The sequence below is a fragment of the Rhinopithecus bieti genome, unplaced genomic scaffold, assembly GCF_001698545.2.
Source record: "Rhinopithecus bieti isolate Rb0 unplaced genomic scaffold, ASM169854v2 scaffold_10706, whole genome shotgun sequence".
NCBI lineage: Eukaryota > Metazoa > Chordata > Mammalia > Primates > Cercopithecidae > Rhinopithecus > Rhinopithecus bieti.
The window spans coordinates 403815-431229 of NW_016806811.1; the positions used below are offsets into that span (position 1 = coordinate 403815).

At 42.5% G+C, this 27415-nt stretch overlaps 1 protein-coding gene across 17 annotated transcripts in view; it reads left to right on the forward strand.

Moving 5' to 3' along the window:
• The window catches only part of DYSF (dysferlin), a 236488-nt gene that overhangs the window by 187122 nt on the left and 21951 nt on the right, over positions 1-27415 (forward strand). For all 17 annotated transcript variants that reach the window (XM_017877594.1, XM_017877596.1, XM_017877598.1 and 14 more), the window contains 5 exons: positions 7480-7578; positions 19132-19260; positions 21847-22002; positions 23523-23614; positions 27098-27268. In XM_017877594.1, coding sequence (XP_017733083.1) covers positions 7480-7578; positions 19132-19260; positions 21847-22002; positions 23523-23614; positions 27098-27268 — 647 coding nt within the window. The remainder of the gene's footprint in view (positions 1-7479; positions 7579-19131; positions 19261-21846; positions 22003-23522; positions 23615-27097; positions 27269-27415) is intronic.

Below are 27415 nucleotides of genomic sequence, written 5' to 3' on the forward strand. Positions count from 1 at the left end.
AAGGGCTTTAGTTTTATTCTGGGTGAGCTGACAAATCACTGGAGGGATGTGCACAGAGGGTGACAGGATCCGATGTACATGGCTGTTGGGTTGAGCATGGATTCAGGGAGCAGGACGGCAAAGGTAAAGGTGGGGAGGCAAGTTAGGAAACTGCTGCAGTCATCCTGCATGGGATGATGGGGCTGGACTGGGGCGCTAGTGATAGAGTGGTCTGGTTCTGAATATACACTGGAGGTAGTGCCAGCAGGAGTGACTGATGGATTGAATGAGGGTCATGAGGAACAGTAGTCAAAGGTGATTGCAGGGATTTTGTCTTGAGCATCTGGAAGGAGAGAGTTGCCATTTGTTCATATGAGGAAGGGTGTGGGATAAGCAGACTGGGCAGGGATGTTCAGAGATAGGAATCTGGACTTACCTTTGAGAAGCCTATCAGGTGTCCAGTGGGAGATGTCACATGGGCAGCTGGAGTCCAGGGAAGGCATCCAGGCTGGACAGAGCTCAAGGTGGGACTCATCAACATATGTGCTATTTAAAAAGCTAAGACCCAGGGAGAACCCAAGGGAGCGAGAGTAGATAGAGAGGAGGGGCTCAAGCACTGAGCCCCGAGGCACTCAGATGGTCAAAGCGTGAGTGACAAGAAGGATGCAGCAAAGAAGACTGTGCAGGTGTGGCTGGTGAGGTGGGAGGACAACACTGTGGTGCTCCAGACAGTGGAGCTCTGCAAGGTGAGGGGAGATGCTTCAGGGACAGAGGAGTGACCACTTCTGCCAAATACTGCTCCTGGATTGATTATTGAGGTCTGAGTCATTGGTGACCTTGACAAGAATGTTTTGAGGGAGGACAGAGAACGGAAAGATAAGAATTAGAGACAATAAGTATGGGCAACCCTTTCTAGAAGTTTTTCTGTAAAGGGGCGAAGGTAATGAGGAAGAAGCCAAAAGGGAACGTGTGGGCAGAGAGAGAGACATATTCTTGGTGAATAGTGGGGCACTGGTGCCCATGTGTGAAGGCCGACTGGAATGACCCAAAGGGGAGGGATGTTGGTGACACAGGAGAGGGCGGGGAGAGTCATGGGGTGATGGCCTTGAATGGGCCAGAGGGGATGAGCCCCGGGCATGAGGGCAGAGGTTGACCTTGGGTTGGGGTACAAGCTGAGCACGCGCAGGAGCAGAAGGGAAGTTAGCACATGGCATGGGCACTGCTGGGGCTTGGGGAAGTCTCCTCTGGTTGCTTCTGCTTTCTAGGAGAAAGGAAGCAGGGACATGGGCTGAGCACGAGTCTAGGGAGGAGGTGCTAGAGGGCTGGGGAGAGGGCAAGTGTGGCAGGTGGTATCAAGAGAAGGGGTGAGTAAAGGGCCAGGGAAGTGAGATGGGGTGCTGGGTGGCATGGGGGCTCCTTGAAGCTGTGCCAGGAACTTGGTGTGAGACCCAGCAGCTAGTTTCATGGTTTTCTTCAGCCACATTTGGTTGTGGGGACCTGATGCGAAGTGGAGAAGAGCTGGATTTAACCCCAGGTGGCGTTGGCCAGAAGTAAAATGGAACAAGAGAGGCACAAGGAGTTTAGGAGAAGGAAAGGGCGAGGGGGTAAAGAAAGCATTGTAGGACCAAGAAAAGATTAGTTAATATGTAAATCATGATTCTGTCACATGCATAATTTCTGTTAAAGGTGTGAGTGATTGATTAGAAGAGGGTTTACCTGTGGGATGTAGGAAGAAAATGGGGGCAAAAGTCACTGAGCAGCCAGCCAGCTGGCGTGGCTGGGAGGAAGGTCACAGGCCATTCGTCTCAGCAGCTGTGAGTCTGCTGGGGAACAGCAACCACCAGACATCACCTGGAACTTTGAAGGAAGAGGGAATTGTAGCCAAGAGGGGAACTTGGGGAAAACAGAGCGTGGTAAGATTTAGGTCCCGTTGGTGGTAAATAACTTGTTCTATTAAAAAAAAATTGAACTCTTATTTCCTTAGAAAGAAACACTTGAGATTCCTGCTTTTATTCTTTTGTTTGATGTTATATGGTTGTATTTGATCATTTGTTCTTTTTAATTTTAGCAACTTTATTGAGATAATCCATGTGAATACAGGTTCTTATTTAAAGTGTACAATTTAATGGTTTGTAGTATATTAACAGAGTTGTGCAACCATGACCATAATCCATTTTAGAATATCCTTATAACCACAAAAAAAAGTACCGAAGAGCATTTATTCCTCATAACTGTCAAATTTATACTATTTTTCCATTACCGATTAGATAAATGGAGTCCTAGAGAGGCTAAGGAGTGAGCAGTCCCTCCCAACCATTCCCAGCCCCTGGCAACCACTAAATATTTTTTGTTTCTATATATTTGCCTATTCTGGAACTTCATATAAATGGAATCCTACAGTACATGGTCTTTTGTGATTAAATTCTTTCACTTAGCATAAGGTTTTCTAGGTTCATCTATGTCATAACATGTATCAGTTCTTCATTGCCTTTTTATTACCAAATAATGTGCCAGTGTAAGGATATATCACATTTTCTTTATCCATTCATCAGTTGATTCATATTTGGGTCTTTCTACCCTTTAGCTATTATGAATAATGCTGCTTTGAACATTCATGTACAAGTTTTTGTGTAGACATAAGTTTTCATTTCTCTTGGATATATACCTAGGAATGGAATTGCTAGGCCATATGGCAACTCTATGTTTAATGTTTTGAGGAACTGCCAAACGGTTTTTCAAAGTGCCTGCAACACTTTATGTCCTCACCAGCAGTGTACGAGGGTTCCAATTTCTCCGTATCTTCACCAACACTTATTATCTGACTTTATGATGATAGCCATTCTAGCAGGTGAGAAGTGGTTTCTCACTGAGGTGTTGATTTGCATTTCTGTGATGTCTAATGATGTGGAGCATCTTTCCATGTGCTATTGGCCATTTGTATATTTTCTCTGGGGAAAGTCAACTTCAATCCATTGCCCGTTTTAAAACTGGATGTTTTTTTTTTTTATTGTTGAGTTGTGAGTTCTCTATATACTCTGGATACAAATCCCTTATCAAATATATGATTTGCAAATGTTTTCTCCCATTCTGTGCGTTGTCTTTTCACTTTATTGGTAGTGTGTTTTGAAGCATCTTGCTGTTGTTCTTTATTTAAAATTTTTTAATTTCTAAATCTATGCAAGGAATACTTGCATACAATGAAGAATTAGAAATTTTTGAGTTATATACAAAATAAAAGGAATAAAACATGTACAATTTTACCATTCAGAGTACCACTATGAACATTTGGGGTTTAGTCCTTTTGTTAAAATGAGATCACATTATTTTTTAGCCCTTTATAAATCTCATCAGTTGTGAGTAATTTTTCATGTCAGTAAATATATTTTCCCAGCATCGCTTTTTAGGTTGTGTAATGTTTAATCATATGGATGTACTGTTTATCCAAACAGTTCCTTATTGTTGGATACTTAAGTTGCTTCCAATTTTTCACTGTTTTAAATGAAGTAAAATCTTTATGCATACCCATGATTACTTTCTTTGCATAGAATTCTGGAATAAGATTCCTGTGTCAAAGTGCATGTTCTTTTAGGCTAAGGAAATGTGCAGCCGATTTGCATTCTGGAATGATAGTGGCCATCCGTGCCCACCAGCAGTTTGTAGGAGATTAGCTCTTGGCCAAGAAGCTAACCAGGTCCATGCAGCAACAGCAATATTACCATTATCAGTGAGAGCAAGAAACACTTATACTGCATTTATGTGCTAGGCACAGTTTTGAGCACTCTCTCGATATTGACTCATTGATTCCTCACAATAACTGTCAAATTGACACTATTGTTTTTCCATTATAGATAATTGAGTCCAAGAGAGGTTAAGTAGTGACCCAGTGTCACACCACTGAGTGTGGCAGGATTTGAACACTGGCAGTCTAGCTCCTGGGTCCTGGCTTCACCCACCCTGCTTTACTGCTTCTTTATGTCTATGTCACACGAAAATTATTGGCAGAGGCACCTATATGTGCAAAAGCCCAGAAGGGAGAAAGCCTGATACTGTCAAACACAATGCTGACTATTGCTTTAAAATATTCTTTATAATGCTAAGAAAGCTTCCTTTTAATTCACTGAGAGGCTCATTTGAGAATAAATGAAAAATTCTAGCTTCTTAAATGTCCATTTTTTGTTTGTTTGTTTTTGTTTTGCATCTTATAAACTAGGGGCTGGCAAATTTTTTTTAAAGGGTCAGATAGTAAGTATATTAGTCTTGGGGGTCATGAGGTCTTTGTTGCAATGACTCAACTCTGCAATTGTAGCTGAAAGCTGCTATAGAAGATATTGATATTTAAATTACGAAACTAGGTAGCCAGCCAGTAGGCCATTGTTTTCAGACCTCTGCTGTAGATGATCCTGTAGGGTTTCCTCTCCTGACTCACTGATGCTGAGCCACTCTTGTATTCTGGAATAACCCAGCTTGACCACGCCAGATTGAGTGCTGCCATCTGTTTGTTAGTGTTTTATTTAGGATCTTTATGTCTCTCTTCAGGAATGAGATTAATCCGTGTGTGTGTGTGTGTGTGTGTGTGTGTGTGTGTGTGTGTGTTGCTTTGTCAAACTTTGCTTCATAAACGAATGTAAAAACTTTTGTCTTTTTCTATACTGTGGAACAAAGAATGATTTATTCTTTGAAACATAGAATTTTTCCCCTGAGAAATGATCTTGGCCTCATGTCTTTTTTTGGAAGTAGTTCATTGAGATCTTTTCCACTTTCTTTTAAGGTTATTGATCTCTCCATGTTTTCTACTACTTTTGAATCAATTTTGAAAATTTTTATTTTCCTAGAAAATCATTCACTTCATCTACATTTTCTAAGATTTTGTCGTTGGTTTCAGCCTCGTAAACCTCTTAATATTTTCATTGTCTCCAATAATATCTTTTATTTGATTTTCTCATTCCTAATAGTATATCTACTTATAAAATTAGATTTGATAAACGTTTATCTATTTTAATGGTCTTTTGAAATCTTGCTCTGGGTTTTAATGATCAATTGTAATATCCTCTTTTCTAATATATTCATTTCTATTTATAATTTTCTTTGGTCTTTCTGCCTTTTCCAATTTCTTGAATTATCAGGTAATTTATTTTCTTTTTTTTTGTATAAAAGTGAAAACACTTAAGATAAATTTTTTTTTGAATACAGGCTTAGCTACAACCCATACATTTTGGGACATGTATCTCCTATTGTTGGTATTTCCTGAGTATCCGAGATTTTAGTTTTCGTTTTCTCTTTGACCAGGTAGGCTTTAAGCATATGCCTTTAAATTTCCAAAAGGTTAGTATTTTATTTAAAATTTCTCATTTTTGTAGTTTACTGCAGTATGGTCAGAAAATGTGACTGATAGTGGTTTTATTTCTGGGACTTTACTGAGATTTGCTTTGTGGCTTTTTTATTTTTTTCTAAGTGCTCCAAAGGTGCTGGAAAAGAAGGTATATCTTCTGTTTTTAGTGTACATGTTTGTCTATTTAGTTGTCACTGTTAATGGTATTATTCAGACTATCTGTCTCTGACTCCTTTGGAAATTTACTTGGTTATTCAGGATTGAGGGAAGTGTGATACCTTCCCCACAATTCTTGTTCCTGTCTTTTCTTTGTACAGAACTCACTGGTTGGTTGTCTGTCTGTGCCTGACTCTGGGCCTGAGTTATACACTCAAACCTTTAAGTATTTGGGCTGGGAAAGAAAAACAAAGATTTAGGGGCACTCAACAGCTAAATTGGATTCCATTCTAACCATTTCTACCTAAGTGTCCATGTTTGCTTGTGTGCCAGTATGTGCCGTTGTGTGTTTCTGTGGGGGCGTATGTGTGTTTTAGCATGCACATCTCTCTTGGACATGACTGTGTAAGTCTGTTCTTCTGCGTGTGGTTTATCCTGTGAGTTTGATATGTATATCTGTATATGTGTGTCACCCATCGCATCTTTTTCTTTAAATGGAACTTCAAACATCAAGGCTTGGGTCTGCCTTGCTCTAAGGTAGCTTTTTCTAGAGTGGTTATAAGTCAGAAAGCTCTGCCATGCTGTACCCTACCCCACCTGACCTTGTTTCCTCTCTCCTGGCTGCAGAAGACCCTCCAGGTAAGTGGGTCGTCTGGTAGGGCCTGGCTGCAGATTCAGCCTCACTCTGGTACACATTCCCTGTGTGGTGTGTCTGGAGACCACCTGGCCACACAAGGGGTGTTAGGACCACACTTCCAGGATGGGTGGAGACTCAAGAACCTCATCCTACCCTCTCCCCAGGGTGCCTGTTCAGGAACCCTTGACCGGGCTCCAGCTTGTGTTTGCCCTTGGTAAGCCAGAGCTCGGAGCACTTGGCTTTAGTTTGAAGGGGCCACGAGCATTTTCAGAAACTCTGTGATAGATATTCAGTTCCTGGTGGAGAATCAGAGCAGGCTCCTGGGAGATCTTCTAGCTTACCTTCTCATACAGAGGAGGAAGGCGAGTTCGAGAATGAGCTCCTGACGCCGTGTACTTGGCCCTTCCCACTAAACCAGATGAGCTCTAATGGTACAGATGGGCACAGACTGAGTGATGAGACCTTGGTGAGCTTTTGGGGTGGACTGACCATCCCACTTTCAGGGAGCTTGGTGACCCTCTAGGTGACAGGACACCCTGCCCCCTGAGACAGGACACAGCTGAAGGAATATTCTAGACACCAGAGCTAAGAGGGCCTGCAGACACACCGTGTATAGGAGGAGTTAAAAGGTGGGGAGGTCAGGATTTGCCACAACAGTCCTGTTCACCTTTTCCTGCAAATAAGAGTGACTGGAGGAAGGATGCAGGTGTCACACAGAAAATGTGCTGTCACACACTTCCTTTCTTCTCACCTGATACCTCACATTTAGCAGTGTCTGTGGAATAAAGGGTACTTAGTATTAATTGATTTTCAGGGACTCTGCCTTGATCTGACCTTGATCTGACCTTGGGGAGGCTAAGTGCTGATTTCCAATGCTTCCTTTATTGCCTGGGTGGGGAGACGGGTGGGCAGAATAGATAAAACTCTTTTGGGTCTGAATTTTCCTGGGTCTCCTGCATTTTATTCATAAATAAAACATTATTGACATTTTCCCCTAAGAGTTACCCTATGTACCTTCTGATTTTGGTCTCAGTGTGTTGGGTCCCTGTGATGCAGGAACTACAAAGATGCTTATGCCCACTTCACAGAAAGGAAAAGGGAGGCTGGGGAGTTTGACAGAAACACACATGCTTGGTGGGCAGAGCCAGGGCTAGAGCCTCCGCTTCTCAACACCAACCAAATGCTGAAACTTCTTCCTCAGTCTGCAGTCTTTGCCCCTGGAGAAACAGAGGTTTCCTCTCTCTGCTCCCCCAAATCACCCCTAGGAAAGCCTTGTGGTCCAGAGCAGCCCAGCAGCAGAGGGAGGGTTTCCAACTCTGAAGGACGCTCCTTGGCAAGTCCTGTTTCTGAAATGGTCTTTTTCTTTCTACCCACTCAGGAGGAAGAGTTTATCGATTGGTGGAGCAAATTCTTTGCCTCCATAGGGGAGAGGGAAAAGTGCGGCTCCTACTTGGAGAAGGATTTTGACACCCTGAAGGTAAGGCCTCTCTTCATTCTGATGGTCGCTCTGTGTGTGTGTGTGTGTGTGTGTGTGTGTGTGTGTGTGTGTGTGCTGGGCAGTGGGAGACACAACAGAAAGAGAGCTCGTGCAGTAGATCTGTTTGCATTTGCCTCCTCATTCGGTGTCTGAGGGTGATGAATGCTACTAGACCAGCTGGGTGAGAAAACCACCCACTGATTTACAGCCTGAAGCGAGTGTGGGCTGGGATAACCAAGACAGTATTCCCCGGAGAATGCTGAAAAATACAGAAGTGTTTAGAGGTGAAATGATCAGTGTTAACATGCCCCAGCTTCCCCGCCACCACCCAAAACAGGGTGGCCCCCCTGACTGATTTTCAAAATAGTCAACATTATTAATATTGCATGACATTGAAAATTGTTAAAGCTTGGAGATGGGTAGGCAGGGATTTGTTGTCCTATTCCATGTCTTTCAGTGTTATTTGAACTTTTCTATAACAGAAAATTTGTGTTAAAATAAAGAGCATCAGTTTGAGAATGTACTCCTGACCCCTAACTCCTACAATTGGGTCAGAAAATTACCTACAAATCTGAAAATATGGGAAACCCTGTTTCTGTGGAAAAAACCAGAAATGAGTGAGTCAAATTGTGGTATTTTGAGGAAATTATACAAATATAATTATGCTTTGAAAAAGTGGACTACTTTTAAAGAAGATAATCAGAGGTGACTCAGAAATTACTCCTTAAAGGAGTTGCATGATCTCCCTGCTAGGGTTGCCAGTCAAAATTCAGGATGCCCAGCCGCATTTGAATTTCAGATTAACAATGAGTAGTTTTTAAATATCAACATGCTTCAAGTATTGCACGGGGCGTATTTATTTTAAAATTACTGGTTATGAAACAGGAAAAGTTCCCTTATCCCCCTCACAAGACGTGCAATGGGGGTGTGGCTGGCTTCTTCGGTGCCCTGCTGCTCAAACCTCTAGGGGAGCATGCAGATGGGCAGGTTGTGGGGCTCCCACTCCACAGCAGTGTCCAGGGGTGAATGTTTACAGCTGAGGCCCCAGTGGGCGTGTGTTACAGAATGCTATTTCAGCTTAGCCATCTGTAGGCGGCTTGTGTTAGCTCAATTAGACCCTTGCCTTATCGCGAGGACAGAGGGCTTTCTGTATCCCGGGGTTTCTTGCCTTGGTGTACTGAAAGAATTGGATCACACGTGGGCTTGGAGATTGAGTGCAAGGTTTTATTGGGTGGAAGTAGCTCTCAGCAGACTGGGGAGCCAGAAGGGAGATGGAGTGGGAAGGTGGTGTTCCCCCGGAGTCGTGCTGCTCAGCGGCTTGGACTCTTTTCCCACCACCCGGGCCAAACTCCGCGTTGTTCCGCCGGTCGATAGCCTGCCGCCCTGCTGGGGACTGTTGGTGTGCTCCTACGCCAGTGGGTCCTTCTTGACACGCCAGTGGGTCCTTCTTGACATCCCATCGCTCCTGTGTTCCTCCGCTGGTGTGTTCCTCTCGATGTCCAGCAACTTGTGTTCCTGCCCGCTAGGGTCTCGGGGTTTTTATAGGCACAGGATGGGGGTGTGGCAGGCCAGTATGGTCTTGGGAAAGGCAACATTTGCACAGGAAAACAGAAATGCCTGTCCTCCCTAGGTCTGTGGGCACAGGCCCAGGGGTGAAGCCCTCGCCCGGGACCCCATCGTCCCCTACCGAGCACTTCCCAGACCCTGTTCTGTATCAGTTATTTATTTCAAATTCAGATTTAACTGGGAATTGTGTATTTTCACTTACTAAATCTGGCAACACTACTTCTGGATTATAAATGGGGGAGACTGTACCCCGCAATTACCTCCCAGGCTTGGAGAGGAGAAAATGAGAGGTGGGCGTAGGCTGTTAGACACATAAAAAAGGACCCAAGAGCCCTTTGAAAGGGACTGGATGAGAGAGAGTTGCTACCCTTGTCAGGGTAGCAGGTGGCCTGGGCTTTCAGGTGATTCTTTTGGCGCAGAGCCTCTGCTAGGCAGTCTGGAGGGCAGTTTCACCAGGCGGCAAAAGTTGTCTCTGCTCTATGGGCCTGCCTGGTGAATTGTGCCTGGAGACCTGGCTGCTCAGAGATGAGGCACAGGCAGCAGCAGCCGCGATCCTCAGGCAGCAAGTTCTTTCTCGACTTGGTAGTTGGGTGTGTGAGGTTGGGCAAAGAGACAGAACTATTTGTGTACCAGGAAGAAGGTCTGACACATTAGGTCTGGCATGTGGTCCTGTGGCCTTGCCAAAAAGTTAGACAACCCAAGCAAGAATGAGGACTCCTGTCAGGGTGGCCCATGGCCCATGGCCCATGGCCCTGGCCCCTCACTGCTCCCTCAGGTGCAGATGCTGAATTGGCACCCAGCCCTCCCGCTTGACCTCTTGGAGGAGGTCTCTGACAGCATCCAAGTGAAAATAGGCTGTCCAAAGCAAAATGCATTCAAACTATTTCTGGGGGAAAACTAGACCTGGAAGAAACGCTGGTTCTTTAAAGATAAGTAAATGGAAGAAAACCACCATCACCAACATGGGTCTTTGAAAAATAGCCTGCCGGCCGGGCGCGGTGGCTCAAGCCTGTAATCCCAGCACTTTGGGAGGCCGAGACGGGCGGATCACGAGGTCAGGAGATCAAGACCATCCTGGCTAACATGGTGAAACCCCGTCTCTACTAAAATACAAAAAAAACTAGCCGGGCGACCTGGCGGGCGCCTGTAGTCCCAGCTACTCGGGAGGCTGAGGCAGGAGAATGGCGTGAACCCGGGAGGCGGAGCTTGCAGTGAGCTGAGATCCGGCCACTGCACTCCAGCCTGGGCGACAGAGCGAGACTCCGTCTCAAAAAAAAGAAAAGAAAAGAAAATAGCCTGCCACATTATGGAGAGAATGGAGCACACAGTGGGTACAGGAAAACAGATTTTAGAAATCACTAGCATAGGGGGATGAAACAACTCCTAATCTACATAGAAAAATATAGGAACAGAAGATACAACAAGAAAACATTAAAAACAGAAATCACAGAAAACACATAGTAGAGAAAGAACAAAACATCTTCACGCTCCTAATTAATAAAGACGGACTAAACTCTCCCATTAAGTGATAAGGGCTCTTAGGCTGTATCAAAAGTCAAAATTCATTGTACTGTCTTTAAAAGACACATCTAAAACAATACAACTTAGGATGGCTAAAAAATAAATATTTCGGAAAACAATATTTTAGCAAACAAGGTAAGTGTAAACCAAAGGAAAACAGAATTTAAAGTAAAGAGCAAAGGAAGCAAAATAGAGTGTTTCATATAAATGAAAGGTGTACATTTCAATGAAAAGACCCTCAAATATTTATGCATAGAATAGTAAAGCTTAGAAATACTTAAAGCAAAAATGGATAAGAATATATAAACTAATATCTCACACAGATAAAAGCACAAAATGACAGGAATTAAAGTTGCAGTGGGGATTTCATTACACCATTTTCCTTAACTCATCAAGCAGACAACAAATAAATAAGAAGATAAAAGATCTGAATAACAAGGTAAATGTTTTCTAAGCTACGTGAAGTTAAAATTATAGCTTTAAAATAGAGAATAAAAATAATAAAAAATGGAGAATACATTTTTTCCTGATGCTCAGCAAATACTTACAAAATTTGATCACATATTAGTTTTGTAGTAAGTTACCAAAAGCAGAAATCTTACAAGACAGATTATAATGCAATAAAATAAGAAATTAATAACAAAAGTTTAAACAAAAAAATTCAACCACTTAGAAATTTAAAAAATATTTTATTGGGACTTCCAGTATGAACATGGCTGCATAAGTCAGCATTTTCCCCCTTTTCTCTTGGAAACCATTCAAACCCACAAAATCCATTTTCAGAAAAGTTGGAAACAAATAGAAGCCACAAACTTCAAAATATATGTAAGGGCTGCTCAAAGACAACTGAAATTGGTTAGAGGCCACTCAGCAGTAAATAAAGAGAAGATACATGCAGAATGTTGTAAGATCAGAGTGGTAGCAGATCTCAGAAAGCCCTAACAAAAATATACTTTCTAATGGAAGAATGTTGATAATTATTTAGGACAGATAATGGTTCCATGGGGGTTTATTATCTTTTCTCTTTACTTTTGTGTGTGTTTGAAAATATTCATAGTAGTTTCAAAATACAGTTCCTGAAAGTGAGGTTTCACCATGAAATATAAATGTTATATCCTTTGTTTATAACCGTGGATATGGAAACTTTGGAGACAGGTTGAAGCTGATGACAGAAGCCTTTTAGACCTAGTTTGATTCAGAGAAGCAGAGGTAGAGCTACACAAACAAGAATTATATAAATGAGCCATATTTACAGGAAGCAGTCTGCCTTTGTGGTGGGAGCAAAGGAAGTAGCTGGACTGGGAAAATTCAACTCATTCAGTGAGAAATAATTTTGAAAAAATGGTGTAACCTGAATTCAAAAATCCTGCAAAAAAGAAAAGAAAATCAAAATTAAAACTTATCAATAGAAGAGGACATATACCTACTTGAAAAATTTTGCCAAGGAGCAGATGATATGAAATGCTTTGCTGTGAACCTTTTCGAAACGGGCAGTCAGAATGTAAAGCAAAAATGAAAGAAGTCAAGGACTGATAAGATGAGTGATAAACTTTGAGCCAGCAGGACTCAGGAAAGAAAGAGATGAAAACGTGAAGTTGGAAGGAGCACAGGGCAGAATGGCCACATGGAAAACACAACCAAGGGCACAGAGGACAGAAACTATAAAAGTAAGCAAACGAAAATGAAAAAGTTATAAAGGAACAAAGAGAAAAATGACAGATATAGACGTCAGGGAAAGGAGACCTAACATTTGCATAATTGGAGTCTCTGAGGAAGACAACCAAAACAGTAAAAAAAACCCCCCAAAAACAAAAACCCTTATGGTTTGATAAAACCTTATTGAAATGAAAGAAATGAATACACATATTGAAAAGTTCATGGTGTGTCAGGAAAACTGACAAAAATTGGTCAATCTGAGACATATTCTAATATAATTATTGTACTTTAGAGATAAAGAAATAATTCTTTGGGTAGTCATACCTCCTCCCCACTCCTTGAAAAGAAAAAAGCAACATTAAGTCATTTAAAATAGGAACCAAATCAAGGTAGCTTCCATTTTCTCATAACAGCATTCAATATCCAAAGACAATAACATACTGATATAAGATCATCAAAGAAAGACAGGGTGACCTGAGGATTACATGTTCAGCCAAGCTCCCCTCCAAGCATAAAGGCTACAGATAACCACTTATACATATTCAGGAACTGGGGTAATATGGTTCTAATGAGCCTGTCTTAGAGGAACTCCTAGGGGGTGAACTTCAACTAACTGGGAAGTTATCTGGAGAAACCACAACAGAAGGACTGGTTGTAGTTAGAGGCTGCAGTGAGCTGTGATTGCACCACTGTACTCTAGCCTGGATAATAGAGCAAGACCTTGTCTCCAAAAAAAGAAAAAAAAAGAGTGAATATGGTCATATTTTACCTTAGAACCAAAATGAAAACAAATGGAAGGGTTAAGGTAATAGGTAAGAATGTAAATATCATATATACTGAAAATGTAGACATGATAAAACTGACAAAAATTAGGTGGAGAAGGACAAAAGAGTATGGAATACAGAGTAAGGACAATGATTGCCATATGATAAAATAAATACAGTGGACAGCTATTATTTGAAATTGGCAAGTCCCATAATTGGCATAGAAGCAAGATAAAGCAAATAGTACAAAGGTAAATGTTAAGGAAGATATTGTTTTCTAAAACTGGGTGATAGGGAGAAGGAGGGAGATAAAATTGGATTACTTTATTATTGCTACAGTAGGGACCCCATAAATACTATGCCTAAAGACATAGAGGGCTAAGTATTATCAGAAGATATAAATGTATAATAATACTAGAACAGAAGCTGAGATCATTCCAGCTATCAGAAGAACTGTACACATGCACCACTCCCCTCCTTCCCACACACAGAAAGTGGACCATCCGTCACTTACTAATTACAAAATGTAAATCAGATCTCAAAGCAAAGTCTAACTCTCAAATGAAAAGACTGATAAAGTTTGAAAATAAGATTAAGAAAATGTGTGCCAGGCAAATGCAAATGAAATGACAGCAGAAGTCATAATCTTAATATTAGATGAGAGGGTATTCAGGTTCCTAAAATTAAATGAGACAAAGGATGACACTTTATAATGCTGAATGGTATAATTCCAAGATATGACACTTATGAGAATATCTATATACTAAATAATACAATGTCAATACTTACAAAACACAACTTACAGGAGATGTGAGAAGCAATAGAAACACACTGTTTCTATTGGTAGGGGGAGATTTAATTCCCTTCTCTCAGTTCATGTCAGATCAAGGAGACAAAAATGTCAGAGGAGGCCAAGTGCGGTAGCTCAAGCCTGTAATCCCAGCACTTTGAGAGGCCGAAGCGGATGGATCACTTGGGGTCAGGAGTTCGAGACCAACCTGGTCAACATAGCGAAACTCTGTCTCTACAGAAAATACAAAAATTAGTCAGGCGTGGTGGCGTGTGCCTGAAATCCCAGCTACTCAGGAGGCTGAGATAGGAGAATCGCTTGAACCTGGGAGGTAGAGGTTGCAGTGAGCCAAGATGGTGCCACTGCATTCCAGCCTGGGTGACAGAGCAAGACCCCATCTCAAAAAAAAAAAAAGAAGAAGAGGATGTAGAAGGCTTGGCATGATTAGTAACCTGATTTAACCCAGTAGCCTGAAAATAAAGACTACACATGTGGCACTTTTACTACAATTGACCATGTAAGAGGCCATGAAGAAAACTTTAATACACTTCAGAAAGTGACAATACCACAGACAACATTTTCTGATTGTAATGCAATAAAATAAGAAATTTGTAACAAGATCAAAAGCCCAAAAGGCCTCTTCTACCTGGAAAATTAAAGAATAAAAATCCCTCTGTTTTAATAATTCTTGGGTGAAGGAGAAAATATTAACAGAAATCACAGAACATCTAGGAAACAGTGATTAAACACTACATATTAGAACTTACTGGTTATAGTCAGAGCAGCATTTGGAGGAAATATGTGGCCTTAAGAAATTATGTTAATTATAAAAAAAGAAAACTAAGTATCTAACTCTGGGATCAAATAATAAAGATAAAACTGTAATTACAGAATGCCAGGAAAATGAAAATGAAAATGTATCAAAACAAATGAGGCAATGCCAAGACATTAGTGAGCAGAGGCAATTTCATATGAGTAAATATTTTCATTATCTGGAAAAAGGGAGTAAATAAAACTTCAATTCAAGAAGTTAGAATAATGATAATGAAAAGTCCTTAAAACAGCAGGACAAAAGAGAAAAAGGAAAAGCAGAAAAAATTAGAAAAGAGAAAGTTGTAGAATTGAATTGAAAAAAAATCAGACAATTGGCACTTTGATTGGAATGAATCAACTAAAATAGATAAATCTTCAGCTAGTCTACTCTAGAGAAGTGTAGAAAACCAAGCCAAAATCCATAATGAAAACAGGGACATAACAGCAGAGATAATTGGGAGTTAGGAATTTTAGAAAAATTCTAAGTATATTTCTATGTTAATAGATTTGAAAATCTCCTTAAAATGAGATAATGTGAAGGAAAAGAGAAACAGAACTATCTCAAGAAGCAGCAAAAAATATGAAAGGAACAGGAAAATTATCAAAGAATTACCTTCAAAGAGAGAGCTGGAGCCAGGGAATTATAAAGTAAATTTCCTAAATTTTCAAACGATTAATAATTCCTGTGCTATATATGCTATTTCACAGCAGAGAAAATATTAAAATGTAGAAAACCTCGATTTTTATAGAGCTAGAATTACCTTACCACCAAAATCTGGTAAAGTCCAGCCATATGTATAAGTATCATTTATGACGTGAATATGTATGAAAAATGTTAGAGAAATGATAGCAAATGAAATCTAACTAATATTAAAATAATGTCATGATAACTGAATTTTCTTCATTCCAGGAATATAAAAAGTTCAACATTAGGAAATCATGAACAGTATTAATCATATCAGTAGGCAACATTAGCAAAGATTATTTCAGTTGGTGCTGAAAAGCATTCAATAAAGTTTAATATCTATTGATGATTTATAAGATCAAGTAACATATTGGAAATAGGAGTTTCCTTAATGTTAAAAAGAACATCTCTCAAGCCAACAGCCAACATCCAACTTCATGACGTCAGAAGGTTTCTTTACTGTAGAAATTGAACTTGTATTTCTCACGAATGTTCCTAAGTGCATTTGTCTGGGGAGAGAGTCCATGGCTTAATGACTATAGATTATTGAAGCACTCTGTGACTCAATTTACGTTAAGGTACTGAGTGAACACTAGGGCTGTCCTTTCACAAAGTCAAGACAAGACTCACCATGATCGCGTTCATGTTGTCACTCACATTGGTCCGTATCTTCTCACCATTTCAATGTCAACAAAAAGAAACGGGTCGTTCATTTTAGAAAGGAGAAGACAAAATTATCCCTGTGTCTGACTGACTTGCTTACCACCTGAAGAGAACCAGCTGAAAAATTAGTAGGACCATCAGGAGAACCCAGTAAGATGGCAGCAACTATTCAGAAAATCTAGCGGAAGAAAAATTCACATTCGTAATACCGACAAAACAAGCTTCATGAGGAATAAACTCAACAATAAACACGTAGGCTCTGTATGAAGATGCCTATAAGTAGTAAAAGTCTTGTGTAAGTTGAGAATCAGATCATGTTCCTGTATTAAAATGTTAATACTATAAAGATATCAATTCCCCTATTGAAAATTAGTTTTAAGTTTAATGCAAGCCTAACAAAAATTCCAAAGAAACATTTTGTTGAGAATGGAACTTAATGTTTTAAAATTTCATCTGGAGGAACATCAGATAACGAAACAGGTTATGAAGGCACAGTGATTAAAACATGGTATTGGTGAAAAAATGCACAGATCAATAGAGCAGAGATCACAAACAAACGAAAGGAGGCGTGAGCCTTTGGCATATGACACAAGTCATGGGAAAGGGAGAAGTTTAAACAAATATGATGCTTAGATAGTTGCCTAACCATTTAGCAAAAAATAAATTAAATTCTTGCCTCATGCTGGGTACCAAATTGAATTGAGTATTGAATAATCTTTCTATGAAATATGGTAAGTATAATTTGAGAGGCAGACGCTATAAAGAAAAAGATCTTTAGATGAGATGATCTAGAAATTTCTAGTATGGCTAAAAAATTATAAATATAAACATGAGATAAACATAACCATAAATATGACATAAACACAAACATAAACATACCATAAATAAAAATATCATGAATATAACATAAACATAACTGAAAGGCAAGTGACAGACTGGGACAAATATTTGATAGACTGAAGTTTAATATTCTTTATATACCGAGAAGTCTCTCAAATCACCACAGAACAGAAAACAAACACCAACAGATGGAAAATGTACAAATGACAAGGATGAGCAGAAGAAATACAAATGACTGATAAACCCATGCAAGTTTCTCTATTATTATTATCTCTATTAAATAAATGCAATTTAAAATTCAGCATACTATCTTCCATCTATCAAATTAACAAAGTTAAAAAAGGGTGAAAGTGTACTCTGATGTGAAAGGCTGGGAGTGTGGGCACACTTGAACACTGTAGTTAGGAGAGTATAAATCCATACAATTTTTCCAGAGAGCAATTTGTGCACATCAGAGGTCTTAAAATGTGCATACTCCTTGTCCAGGAATTCTTTTTCTAGGAGCTTATAATAAAGATGAATTTAAACAAGTGCACAAAACACTTGGATAGGAGTTTTTAAAACTACCCTGTAAGTTGTTTTAAAAAATAATATTGATGGCTGGGTCTGGTGGCTCATGCCGGGAATCCCTGTACTTTGGGAGGCCGAGGTGGGAGGATTGCTTGAGGCCAGGAGTTGGAGACCAGCCTAGGCAACATAGGGAGACCCTGTCTCTGCAGAAAATAAAAATAATAATATTGAAAAACTGCAAAACTAAATGTTCATCATATCTTGTGATACGTTTATAAAATTGAATATCATATTGCCATTAGGAAGGAAGAGTATTATAGAAGTATATATTTTGACCTTGTAAAGATTTTCATGGTACATCATTAGGCTAAAAAACAAGTTACAGGCCAGGCACAGTGGCTTACACCTGTAATCCCAGCACTTTGGGAGGATGAAGTGGGAGGATTGCTTGAGTTCAGGAGTTTGAGACCAACTTGGGCCACATGGCCAGAACTCGTCTCTACAAAAATAAAATAAATTAAAAAAATAGAAAAATTAGCTCAGTGTGGTGGCATGCCTGTAATCCCAGCTACAGGAGGCTAATGGGGGAGGATTATTTGAGCCCAGGAGGTCGAGGCTGCAGTGAGCCATGATTGCACCACTGCATTCCACCCTGGATGACAGAGTGAGGCTTCTCCCCTCACTTCTGCCCCACATCCACAAAACAAGTTACAAGTTTGTATCTTGTGAGTCCGTAATTTTGGTTAAAAAATTATATATATAAAGAAAATATTCAAGAGGACATATACCAAATGCTTATTAAATAACTAGTTATTTTTGAGAATAAGAATTTAAGACAATATTAATTTTAAAATATTTGCTTATATTTTCTAAATTTTAATAATGAACCTATATCACTTGCATAATTAGATATTTATTTGAAAAGATAGAACGTGACCTTCAAGGAACAGACAGAATTTGAGCTGGGCCTAAATGAGAAATAATATTTAGAAAGATGATTTCAGATATGACCAATTTAGCATGTATATTAACCTGTTTAACGTTACTCTTTATTAGATGCATTTTATCAGCATAATAAAAAAAAGCTTGCTGCTTTATTAAATCCTAAGCAATTCTGAAACACTGGTTCAACAAATAATAATCATTGGCTGTTTGAGAAGAGACAAGTAAATCAATTGAGCTAACAAGTTTAAAGTGATGCTCCAAAGATACACTTGGATTGATATTTGATACCGTTGTCATTGGATATCCTGTATGTGAACATTTTTGCTTGAAATGCTGACCTGTTAATTTTCCAGACATCTGTCACAGTCCTCAAATAAAACGTCAGTCCACTCTTTGCTCATTCATAATCTTGTTCTTTTAAAAAATGTACTGCCCATGTCTCTGATGACTCTCAGGTTCTTAGAATATTTGATTAACCAGAAAACCCTATTCCCTAATGGAGCTGAACAAATATCTTCCCTTTTGCTCCCTTCCCCTGGAATTTTCTGTCCATCTCCTCCTCTGTTCCTTCCTGGCTCCCTCTGTGACCTCTCCACCTCTTCAACCCTGCCCTCTTCTTTGCCTTCATTCCTTTATTTTGTTTTTGGTCACCTTCCCTTCTTTTCTTCTTCTCTCTTCCTTCTCTCTCTTTGTTCACTCTCATACTGTCATGTTTCCCTTCCTTCTCTTGTTTCCTCTTCCTTTGCTGTTCTACTTTCTTTCTGTCTCTTTTCCACTCTTCTAACCCCCATGCATGGCAGGTCTATGACACACAGCTGGAGAATGTGGAGGCCTTTGAGGGCCTGTCTGACTTTTGTAACACCTTCAAGCTGTACCGGGGCAAGACGCAGGAGGAGACAGAAGATCCATCTGTCATTGGCGAATTTAAGGTAAATCCTCAAGGACATGTCCCTAACCCAGGTGGGCCTAAGACTATGGTGTTGGAGCAATAAGTGAAGGGGAGGGGTCATACCTACAGTGGTGACCCTGGTGCTGATAATGGTGACCATGTGGGTAATGGAGGTGGTGATGGTGATGCCGTTGATGCAGAATCTGACTGTGGTGATGGGATGGTGTTGGGCTTGGTGACTTCAGTGGTGGTGACTCTGGTAGAGATGAGAGTGGTGGTCATGATGGTGATTGTGTCGGTGGCAATTGTATTTGTTTTTAGTCTGTTTTCATGCTGCTGATAAAGACACACCCAAGACTGGGAAGAAAAAGAGGTTTAATTGAACTTAGAGTTCCACATGGCTGGCAAGGCCTCAGAATCATGGTGGGAGGTACAAGGCAGTTCTTATATGGCAGCAGCAAGAGAAAATGAGGAAGAAGCAAAAGCAGAATCCCCTGATAAACCCATCAGATCTTGTGAGACGTATTCACCATCACGAGAATAGCATGAGAAAGATTGGCCCCTATGATTCAATTACCTCCTCCTGGGTCCCTCCCATAACACATGGGATCTGGGAGATACAATTCCAGTTGAGGTCTGGGTGGGTACGCAGCCAAACCATATCATTCCACCCCTGGCCCCTCCAAATCTCATGTTCTCACATTTTAAAACCAATTATGCCTTCCTAAGAGTCCCCTAAAGTTAACTCATTTCAGCATTAACCCAAAAGTCCACAGTCCAAAGTCTCATCTGAGACAAGGCAAGTCCCTTCCACCTATGAGCCTGTAATATCAAAAGTAAGCTAGTTACTTCATAGATGCAGTGGGCGTGAAGGTATTGGGTAAATACAACCATTCCAAATGGGAGAAATTGGCCCAAACCAAAAGGTTACAGGGCCCATGCAAGTCCGAAATCCAGCGGGACAGTCAAATTTTAAAGCTCCAAAATGATCTCCTTTGACTCCAGGTCTCACATCTAGGTCATGCTGATGCAAAAGGTAAGTTCCCATGGTCTTGGGCAGCTCTGCCCCTGTGGCTTTGCAGGGTACAGACTCCCTTCTGGCTACTTTCATGGGCTGTTGTTGAGTGTCTGAGGCTTTTCCAGGTTCATGGTACAAGCTGTTGGTGGATCTACCATTCTAGGGTCTGGAGGAAGGTGGCCCTCTTCTCACAGCTCTATTAGGCAGTGCCCCAGATATGGGGCATCAGAGCCCCCACATTTCCCTTCTGCATTGTGCTAGCAGAGGTTCTCCAAAAGGGCCCACCCCTGCAGCAAACTTTTGCCTGGGCATCCAGGTATTTCCATACATCTTCTGAAATCTGGGCGGAGGTTCCCAAACCTCAATTCTTGATTTTCATGCGCCCACAGGCTCAATACCATGTGGAAGCTGCCAAGGCTTGGGGATTCCACCCTCTGAAGGCACAGCCCAAGCTGTACATTGGCCCCTTTCAGCAGCTGGGACACAGGGCACCAAGTCCCTAGGCTGCACATAGCATGAGGACCCTGGGCCCAGCCCACAAAACCACTTTTTCCTCCTGGGCCTCTGGGCCTGTGATGGGAGGGGCTGCTGTGAAGATCTCTGACATGGCCTGGAGACATTTTCCCCATGGTCTTGGGGATTAACATTAGGCTTCTTGCTACTTGTGCAAATTTCTGCAGCTGGCTTGAATTTCTTCTCAGAAAAATGGGTTTTTCTTTTCTGCTACATCATCAGGCTGCAAATTTTCTGAATGTTTATGCTCTGTTTTCCTTTTAAAACAGAATACTTTTAACAGCACCCAAGTCAACTTTTGAATGCTTTGCTGCTTAGAAATTTCTTCTGCCAGATACCCTGAATCATCTCTCTCCAGTTCAAAGTTCCACAAATTTCTAGGGCAGGGACAAAATGCCACCAGTCTCTTTGCTAAAACATAACAAGAGTCACCTTTGCTCCAGTTCCCAACAAGTTCCCCATCCCTATCTGAGACCACCTCAGCCTGGATTTTATTGTCCATATTGCTAGCAGCATTTTGGGCAAAGCCATTCAACAAGTCTCTAGGAAGTTACATAGTTTCCTACATTTTCCCATCTTCTTCTGAGCCCTCTAAACTGTTCCAACCTCTGCCTGTTAGCCAGTTCCAAAGTCACTTCCACATTTTTGGGTATCTTTTCAACAACACCCCACTCCTGGTACCAATTTACTATATTAGTCTGTTTTCACACTGCTGATGAAGACATACCCAAGACTGGGAAGAAAAAGAGGTTTAATTGAACTTACAGTTAATTAAAGTTCCACATGGCTGGCAAGGCCTCAGAATCATGGCAGGAGGTGAAAGGCCATTCTTACATGGTGGTGGCAAGAGAAAATGAGGAGGAAGCAAAAGCGGAAACACTTGATAAACCCATCAGATCTCATGAGACTTATTTAGTATCACAAGAATAGCATGGGAAAGACTGGCCCCATGATTCAATTACCTCCTTCTGGGTCCCTCCCACAACATGTGGGAATTCTGGGATATACAATTCAAGTTGAGATTCGGGTGGGGACACAGCCGAACCATATCAACAATGATGATAAAAATGAAAATTCACCCTTTCTTCTTTTCAGGGCCTCTTCAAAATTTATCCCCTCCCAGAAGACCCAGCCATCCCCATGCCCCCAAGACAGTTCCACCAGCTGGCCACGCAGGGACCGCAGGAGTGCTTGGTCCGTATCTACATTGTCCGAGCATTTGGCCTGCAGCCCAAGGACCCCAATGGGAAGGTAACTTTCCTAGAGCCCTCACTTCCGCCAGAGTAGCAGGCTCAGGTACAAGTGGCCTATAGAACCTGGACACAAACTCTGTGTTAGGGAGTTCATAGTAGGTTGGAAAACAGACAAACACACAAAACCGAGAGGTGGCTGGATGGAGTTGTGTTAAGGACCAAGTGCTCTGGAAGGTCAGGGAAGGCCAATGTCAGCACAGAACTTTGGGAAAGTGGGGAAGACTTCCTGGAAGGAATAGGACTCTTAGGATAGATGAGATTTTGATAGGCCAGGAGGGAGAAGAAAATCGTGTTTTAAGAAGGACCAAAAGCATAGGCAAAGGTTTGAAAGAAAATTGCTTAATGTGTGTCTAGAACAAGAATAGAGCATAAAGATAAGTAAGACTGAAGGTATAGGTTGAGACTTTCAATGGTGAATGGGGAGGAGTGATGGGGGAGAGGAACAGGCTTAGTGACTGCTCTGCCTAGTTATGGCAGAGCCCCAGGCAAAAGGGAATGCTGGTAACACTCACCCTGTCTTTATTTAACATTTTGATATTTTGTTCATCACATACTATTGACATTGATTTTTATTTTTAAAATATTTCATTAAAATACTGTTTATCTTGATAACTATTTTGGCTCCTCTTTACATTTTGTGCCCAAGGTAAGTGCCTGAGCTGTCTCCCCCTAGTCATTGCTTGAGATGGAGAGGGGATATTTGAAGGAGGAAAGGAGTCTGGAGTTATGGGGAGGTGGCAGGGGTGGGAGGCAGAGTAATGTTGGGAAGAGAAAGAAAGAGGAAAGAAGAGAGGCAGGGGTGGTGCCTGATTTGCCTTTACAGGCATGAGGCTAGTGTCCCCTCTTGTCTCCTGAGGCAGGTTTAGGCCAAGCCTGTGTCCTTCAGGTGGTGGGTGGAGGCTTGTTGTCCCACCCTGTAGCCCCACCTTTCAAGGGGCAGAATGGAGCAGTTCTCAGCGTAGGCACCACTGATGGCCTCCAACGTGTGGTCATGGCTGGTGGGTTGGTTTATATGCTTGAAGCCTTCTTGATGCCAGACTAACCTTGGGTAATCTGCAGCCCCAGCTGCTGGGCCACTGGCTGAGGGGTGCTGCTGCTTCCAGGAAGCATGGGGGGAGACCTCCCTGGGCTAGCCTAGGCTGATAGAGGCTAACCGCCCCTCTCCCTTTCCACATACTTAAACAGAGGTCACAGAGAGCTCTCTTGTCATGTGTGTAATGCATGCAGACTGTTGTATTTCTGATAAGGGCCCGGCCTCTCCCAATGGAGCAGTAGATTGGGAGTGTGAAGGACTCAGGTGCCCCATTCCCACGGCTGGAGCCAAGGCCAGAAGCCCATATCAGGGGCCAAGTGGAGTGGTGTGGTATGTGGGAGGGGCCCCTGTCCTGGCAGGACACAGCCCATATCTCGACTTCCTGATGGCTGCTCCCTCATCCCATCCAGAGGCAAGGCACTCATGAAGCCCCAAAGACAGGTTGGGGAAATGATTTCACAGAAGTGTTTTGTCTCCTCCTCCAGTGTGATCCTTACATCAAGATCTCCATAGGGAAGAAATCAGTGAGTGACCAGGATAACTACATCCCCTGCACGTTGGAGCCTGTGTTTGGAAAGTAAATTGGGGCATCTTGGGTCTTGGGGTGGAGGAGCAAGACAGGATAACCCACAGTCTAGTAGGGGAGATATGACTGGCACTGTGAAGTCCCTATCTCCTGGAGCAAAACTGTATTCCTTAAATCTTTCATGTCTGTGGGGGCATAGCATCAGCTAGCCCTTCTTTAGCTGCTAAAGACTTGATCCCAGCAGAAGCTCCTAGTTAAACACTAAACAATTACCTCTAAGATCAGAAATCTACATGGCTTGAGCTCAGGAGTTTGAGACCAGTCTGGGCAACATAGCAAGACCCCATCTCTACAAAAAATAAAAAACTTAGCCAGGCATGGTAGTGCATGCCTGTGGTTCCAGATACTTCGGAGGCTGAGGTGGGAGGATCCCTTGAGCCTGTGAGTTTGAGCTTACAGTGATCTGTGATCAAACTACTGCACCCCAGCCTGGGTGACAGAGCAAAACCCTGTCTCAAAAAAAAAAAAAGGAGAAATCTGTATGTAAACTCAGAAGATGCATTTGCTAATTCTTTTTTTTTTTTTAAGATAAACTTATGCTTTGGAATAATTTTAGATTTACTAAACAGTTACAGAAATAGTGCATAATTTCTACATACCCCTTACTCAATTTCCCCCACTGGTAACATCTTACCTAACCATGGGACATTTATCAAAATGAAGAAATCATCATTGGTGCATTACGATTAACCAAACTCTAGACTTTTTCAAAAGATGTAGTCAGTTTTCCTACTAATATCCTTTTACTAATGTCTCAGGACCCATCTGTTATATAACATTGCATTTAGTAATTAATTCTCTGTAAGTGTCCCACATGTATCTGTAGCAAGAGCTAGGGAAGAATGTAGACCCAAGATAGTAAAATGATTCCTGAAATCTAAGAACAAGGAAAGGAAAAATCAATGCCCATTGCATGGGAGTATTTCCTAGGCATCCTGAATTGCTGTTTGGATGTGAGCTTGTTTAGGCCAGAGAGGGGAGGATGCAGAGGGAGGGTGGCAGCTTTTTCTCTTGCACCTGCAGGAGAAGACACCTACTGTTCTGATGTCATCATGTCACATATGGTACTTATAAACTGGGGTCTGTTGAGTTAGTTGTGGTCACTCACCCTGCAGTGAGGACCCATCTCCTTGGGGAAATGCAGCTTTTGAAGGTGAACCAGCCCTGGCCAGTGATGAGCCTCCACCAAGCGGGGATTGGAGGGAAGTGGTAGGTGGGAGAGAGGAACTCCGTATAAGTTCCAGGAGCTGACGAGCTCCAGGGGCTGGCGCCAGGCCTCAGGCTAATGCTCATGGGGCAGTGGGCAGGGCCTGTTCCACAGTGGGTAGGGGCATGTCAGGGTTCAGGGGAGATAGGGGAGCCAGTGCAGGAACACACCCCTCCCATGCCTGTTTTCCCATCTCCCACCAATCCTGGGCAAGCTGGTCTGCCTGGTGCTTCAAGCCTCCTTCAGATCACAACGGAAACCCTTCCATTCTATAACCCATGTGTCAGGCAAACACAATGCATGAGGTGGAATCAAAGCACAACTTGGTTTTTGTCAGCATGTATTCCATGGCGTTACCTTCTCCTTTCCCTTGTGGAAACTGACAGGCAGGTGACTTTTCTGCTCACATTGAGCCCAGCCACTTTAACTCACGAACCCACAGTCTCAGGCCATAACCCACTGCCCATTTGTATGGAATCCCGAGCTCCCTGATGCCTCTAGGGAGTGTGTCCCCACTTTGGGTGCAGCTGTGTGTGTGTGTGTATGTGTATGTGTGTGCGTGTGCATGTGTGTATGGATGTATGTATGTGTGTATATGTGCGCATATGTGCACGTGTGTGTATTTGTGTGTGTCTATGTGTGTGTGTGTCTGTGTCCGTGTGTCTGTGTGTGTGTGGTGTGTGTATATATGTGTGCATGTGTATATGTGTGTAGGTGTGTGTATGTGTGTGTAGGTGTGTCTGTGTCTGTGTTTGGCTGTGTGTGGCATGTATTGTGGGTGTATGTCGTATGGTGTCTTGGTCCACGGTGGTGTAGTGATGTGTGCCTGAGTATTATTATACTTTTGTGTAGTGTGTACTTTTGTGTATATGGGGCGTGTATGTCATGTGATTGCTGTGTGTGGTTATGTGTGTGTCGTGTGTGTATGTGGTGTGGTGACGTATATGTGCATTTGTAGTGTGGTGTGTAGTGCTGTATATTGTTGTGCTGGTTTGTGGTAGAGGTTGTATGTGTGTGTATGTATGTATGTGTGTATGTGTATATTTGTGGTGTATATGTGTGCACGTATGTGCATGTGCGTATTTGTGTGTGTCTGTGTGTCTGTGTCCATGTGTCTGCATATGTGTGGGGAGTGTGTATATGTGCGTGTGTATGTGTGTGTGTGTGTGTGGTGTAGGGAAGGAGGGGCCCTGCCTTCCTCCTTTCCCGGTCCAGTGTTTCTCCCTTCCTGCTCTGGCTGGCCTCTGAGGTTCTGACTCCTGCAGTGTCTGGGCGAGGCAGAGGGCCCTTCTCATGTGCCCACCACTGCTGTCTTCCGGATACTCTCTGAACCACAGATGTTGAAAGCCGACTTATTTTCCTGTGCGTGCTTTCCAGAGGTTCCCCAGAGAGCCCCCCCGTGAGTCCTCCCACTGCACTTTCTGGGATATGGCAGATGCTGCGTCCCTTTAGCTGCTGTCCCCGGCCTCTGGTTCTCAGATGGTCCGCTCCACAATCTCTCGCTGCTCCAAACCTTTGAGGGTCCACAGGGCAGGATTCAGAACAGTTCCAGTCTGGCCTCATAGTGGCCTCTTCTCTTCCCAGGAAATCCTTGCGTTCTTTGCCCAGGCATGGGCCAGAGTGCACCTCCTCCCAAATGTGGCCCTTGCCCTCCTCCATGCCACAAGTTGCTTACGTTCCCCTGAAGCATGCACCAGGTGCCAGGCTTGTGTCTCCAACCTGCAGGGAGCTCATTTTAGGGAGAGAAGAGAGAATACCTCTGCCTTTGATGCCCATGGTAGATGGGGGTCTCAGATACAGCAAGAGCTCCCGCCAAAGAAATCTTTTCACCAATTCTCCCTCATCCCATCCCAGAAGTGGGTGTGAAGAGTCCAAAAAGCAGGTCCCAGGCCATGTCATCGGTAAATTCCAAAGCTCTGGCCCCTGGCTCTGGTTTCACATCTCTTGCATCTCTTGTTTCCTGGTGTCATGGTCAAAGCTTCAGTTTTAATGTGCATTTCCAATTCATTATTTTGGTCTGTGGTCCATTAGGCAGGCACCTGCCTTATACCCAGCACAGTTTATTTGGGACAGTCCTGTCCCCCCTCTCCCTACACACACACTCAGACAGGCCCAGTACAGCAGTGCTGTGGGTAGTTGTGCCTGTAAGAGCTATAGGGGGCCCAAGGAAGGAAGACTCCCTGGGGTAGTTTCAAGCTCTTGACCTGCCCTGCCTCTCTCTTGGGTGCCCCATGTTGAGTGACATTGGGAATCTGCCTCTCCTACAGGATGTTTGAGCTGACCTGCACTCTGCCTCTAGAGAAGGACCTGAAGGTCACCCTCTACGACTATGACCTCCTCTCCAAGGATGAAAAGATTGGTGAGACGGTCATCGACCTGGAGAACAGGCTGCTGTCCAAGTTTGCGGCTCGCTGTGGACTCCCACAGACCTACTGTGTGTACGTGGATGGGGGCTGGCTGCTTCTCTGACAACACAGCACCCCTATCTACTGAGCACTTACTGTGTGCCAGCCCTGGGCTCAGCACTTCCTAGGCATCCTCTCGTTGAGTCCAATAGGAGTCCCATCCCCACTCCACAGATGAAG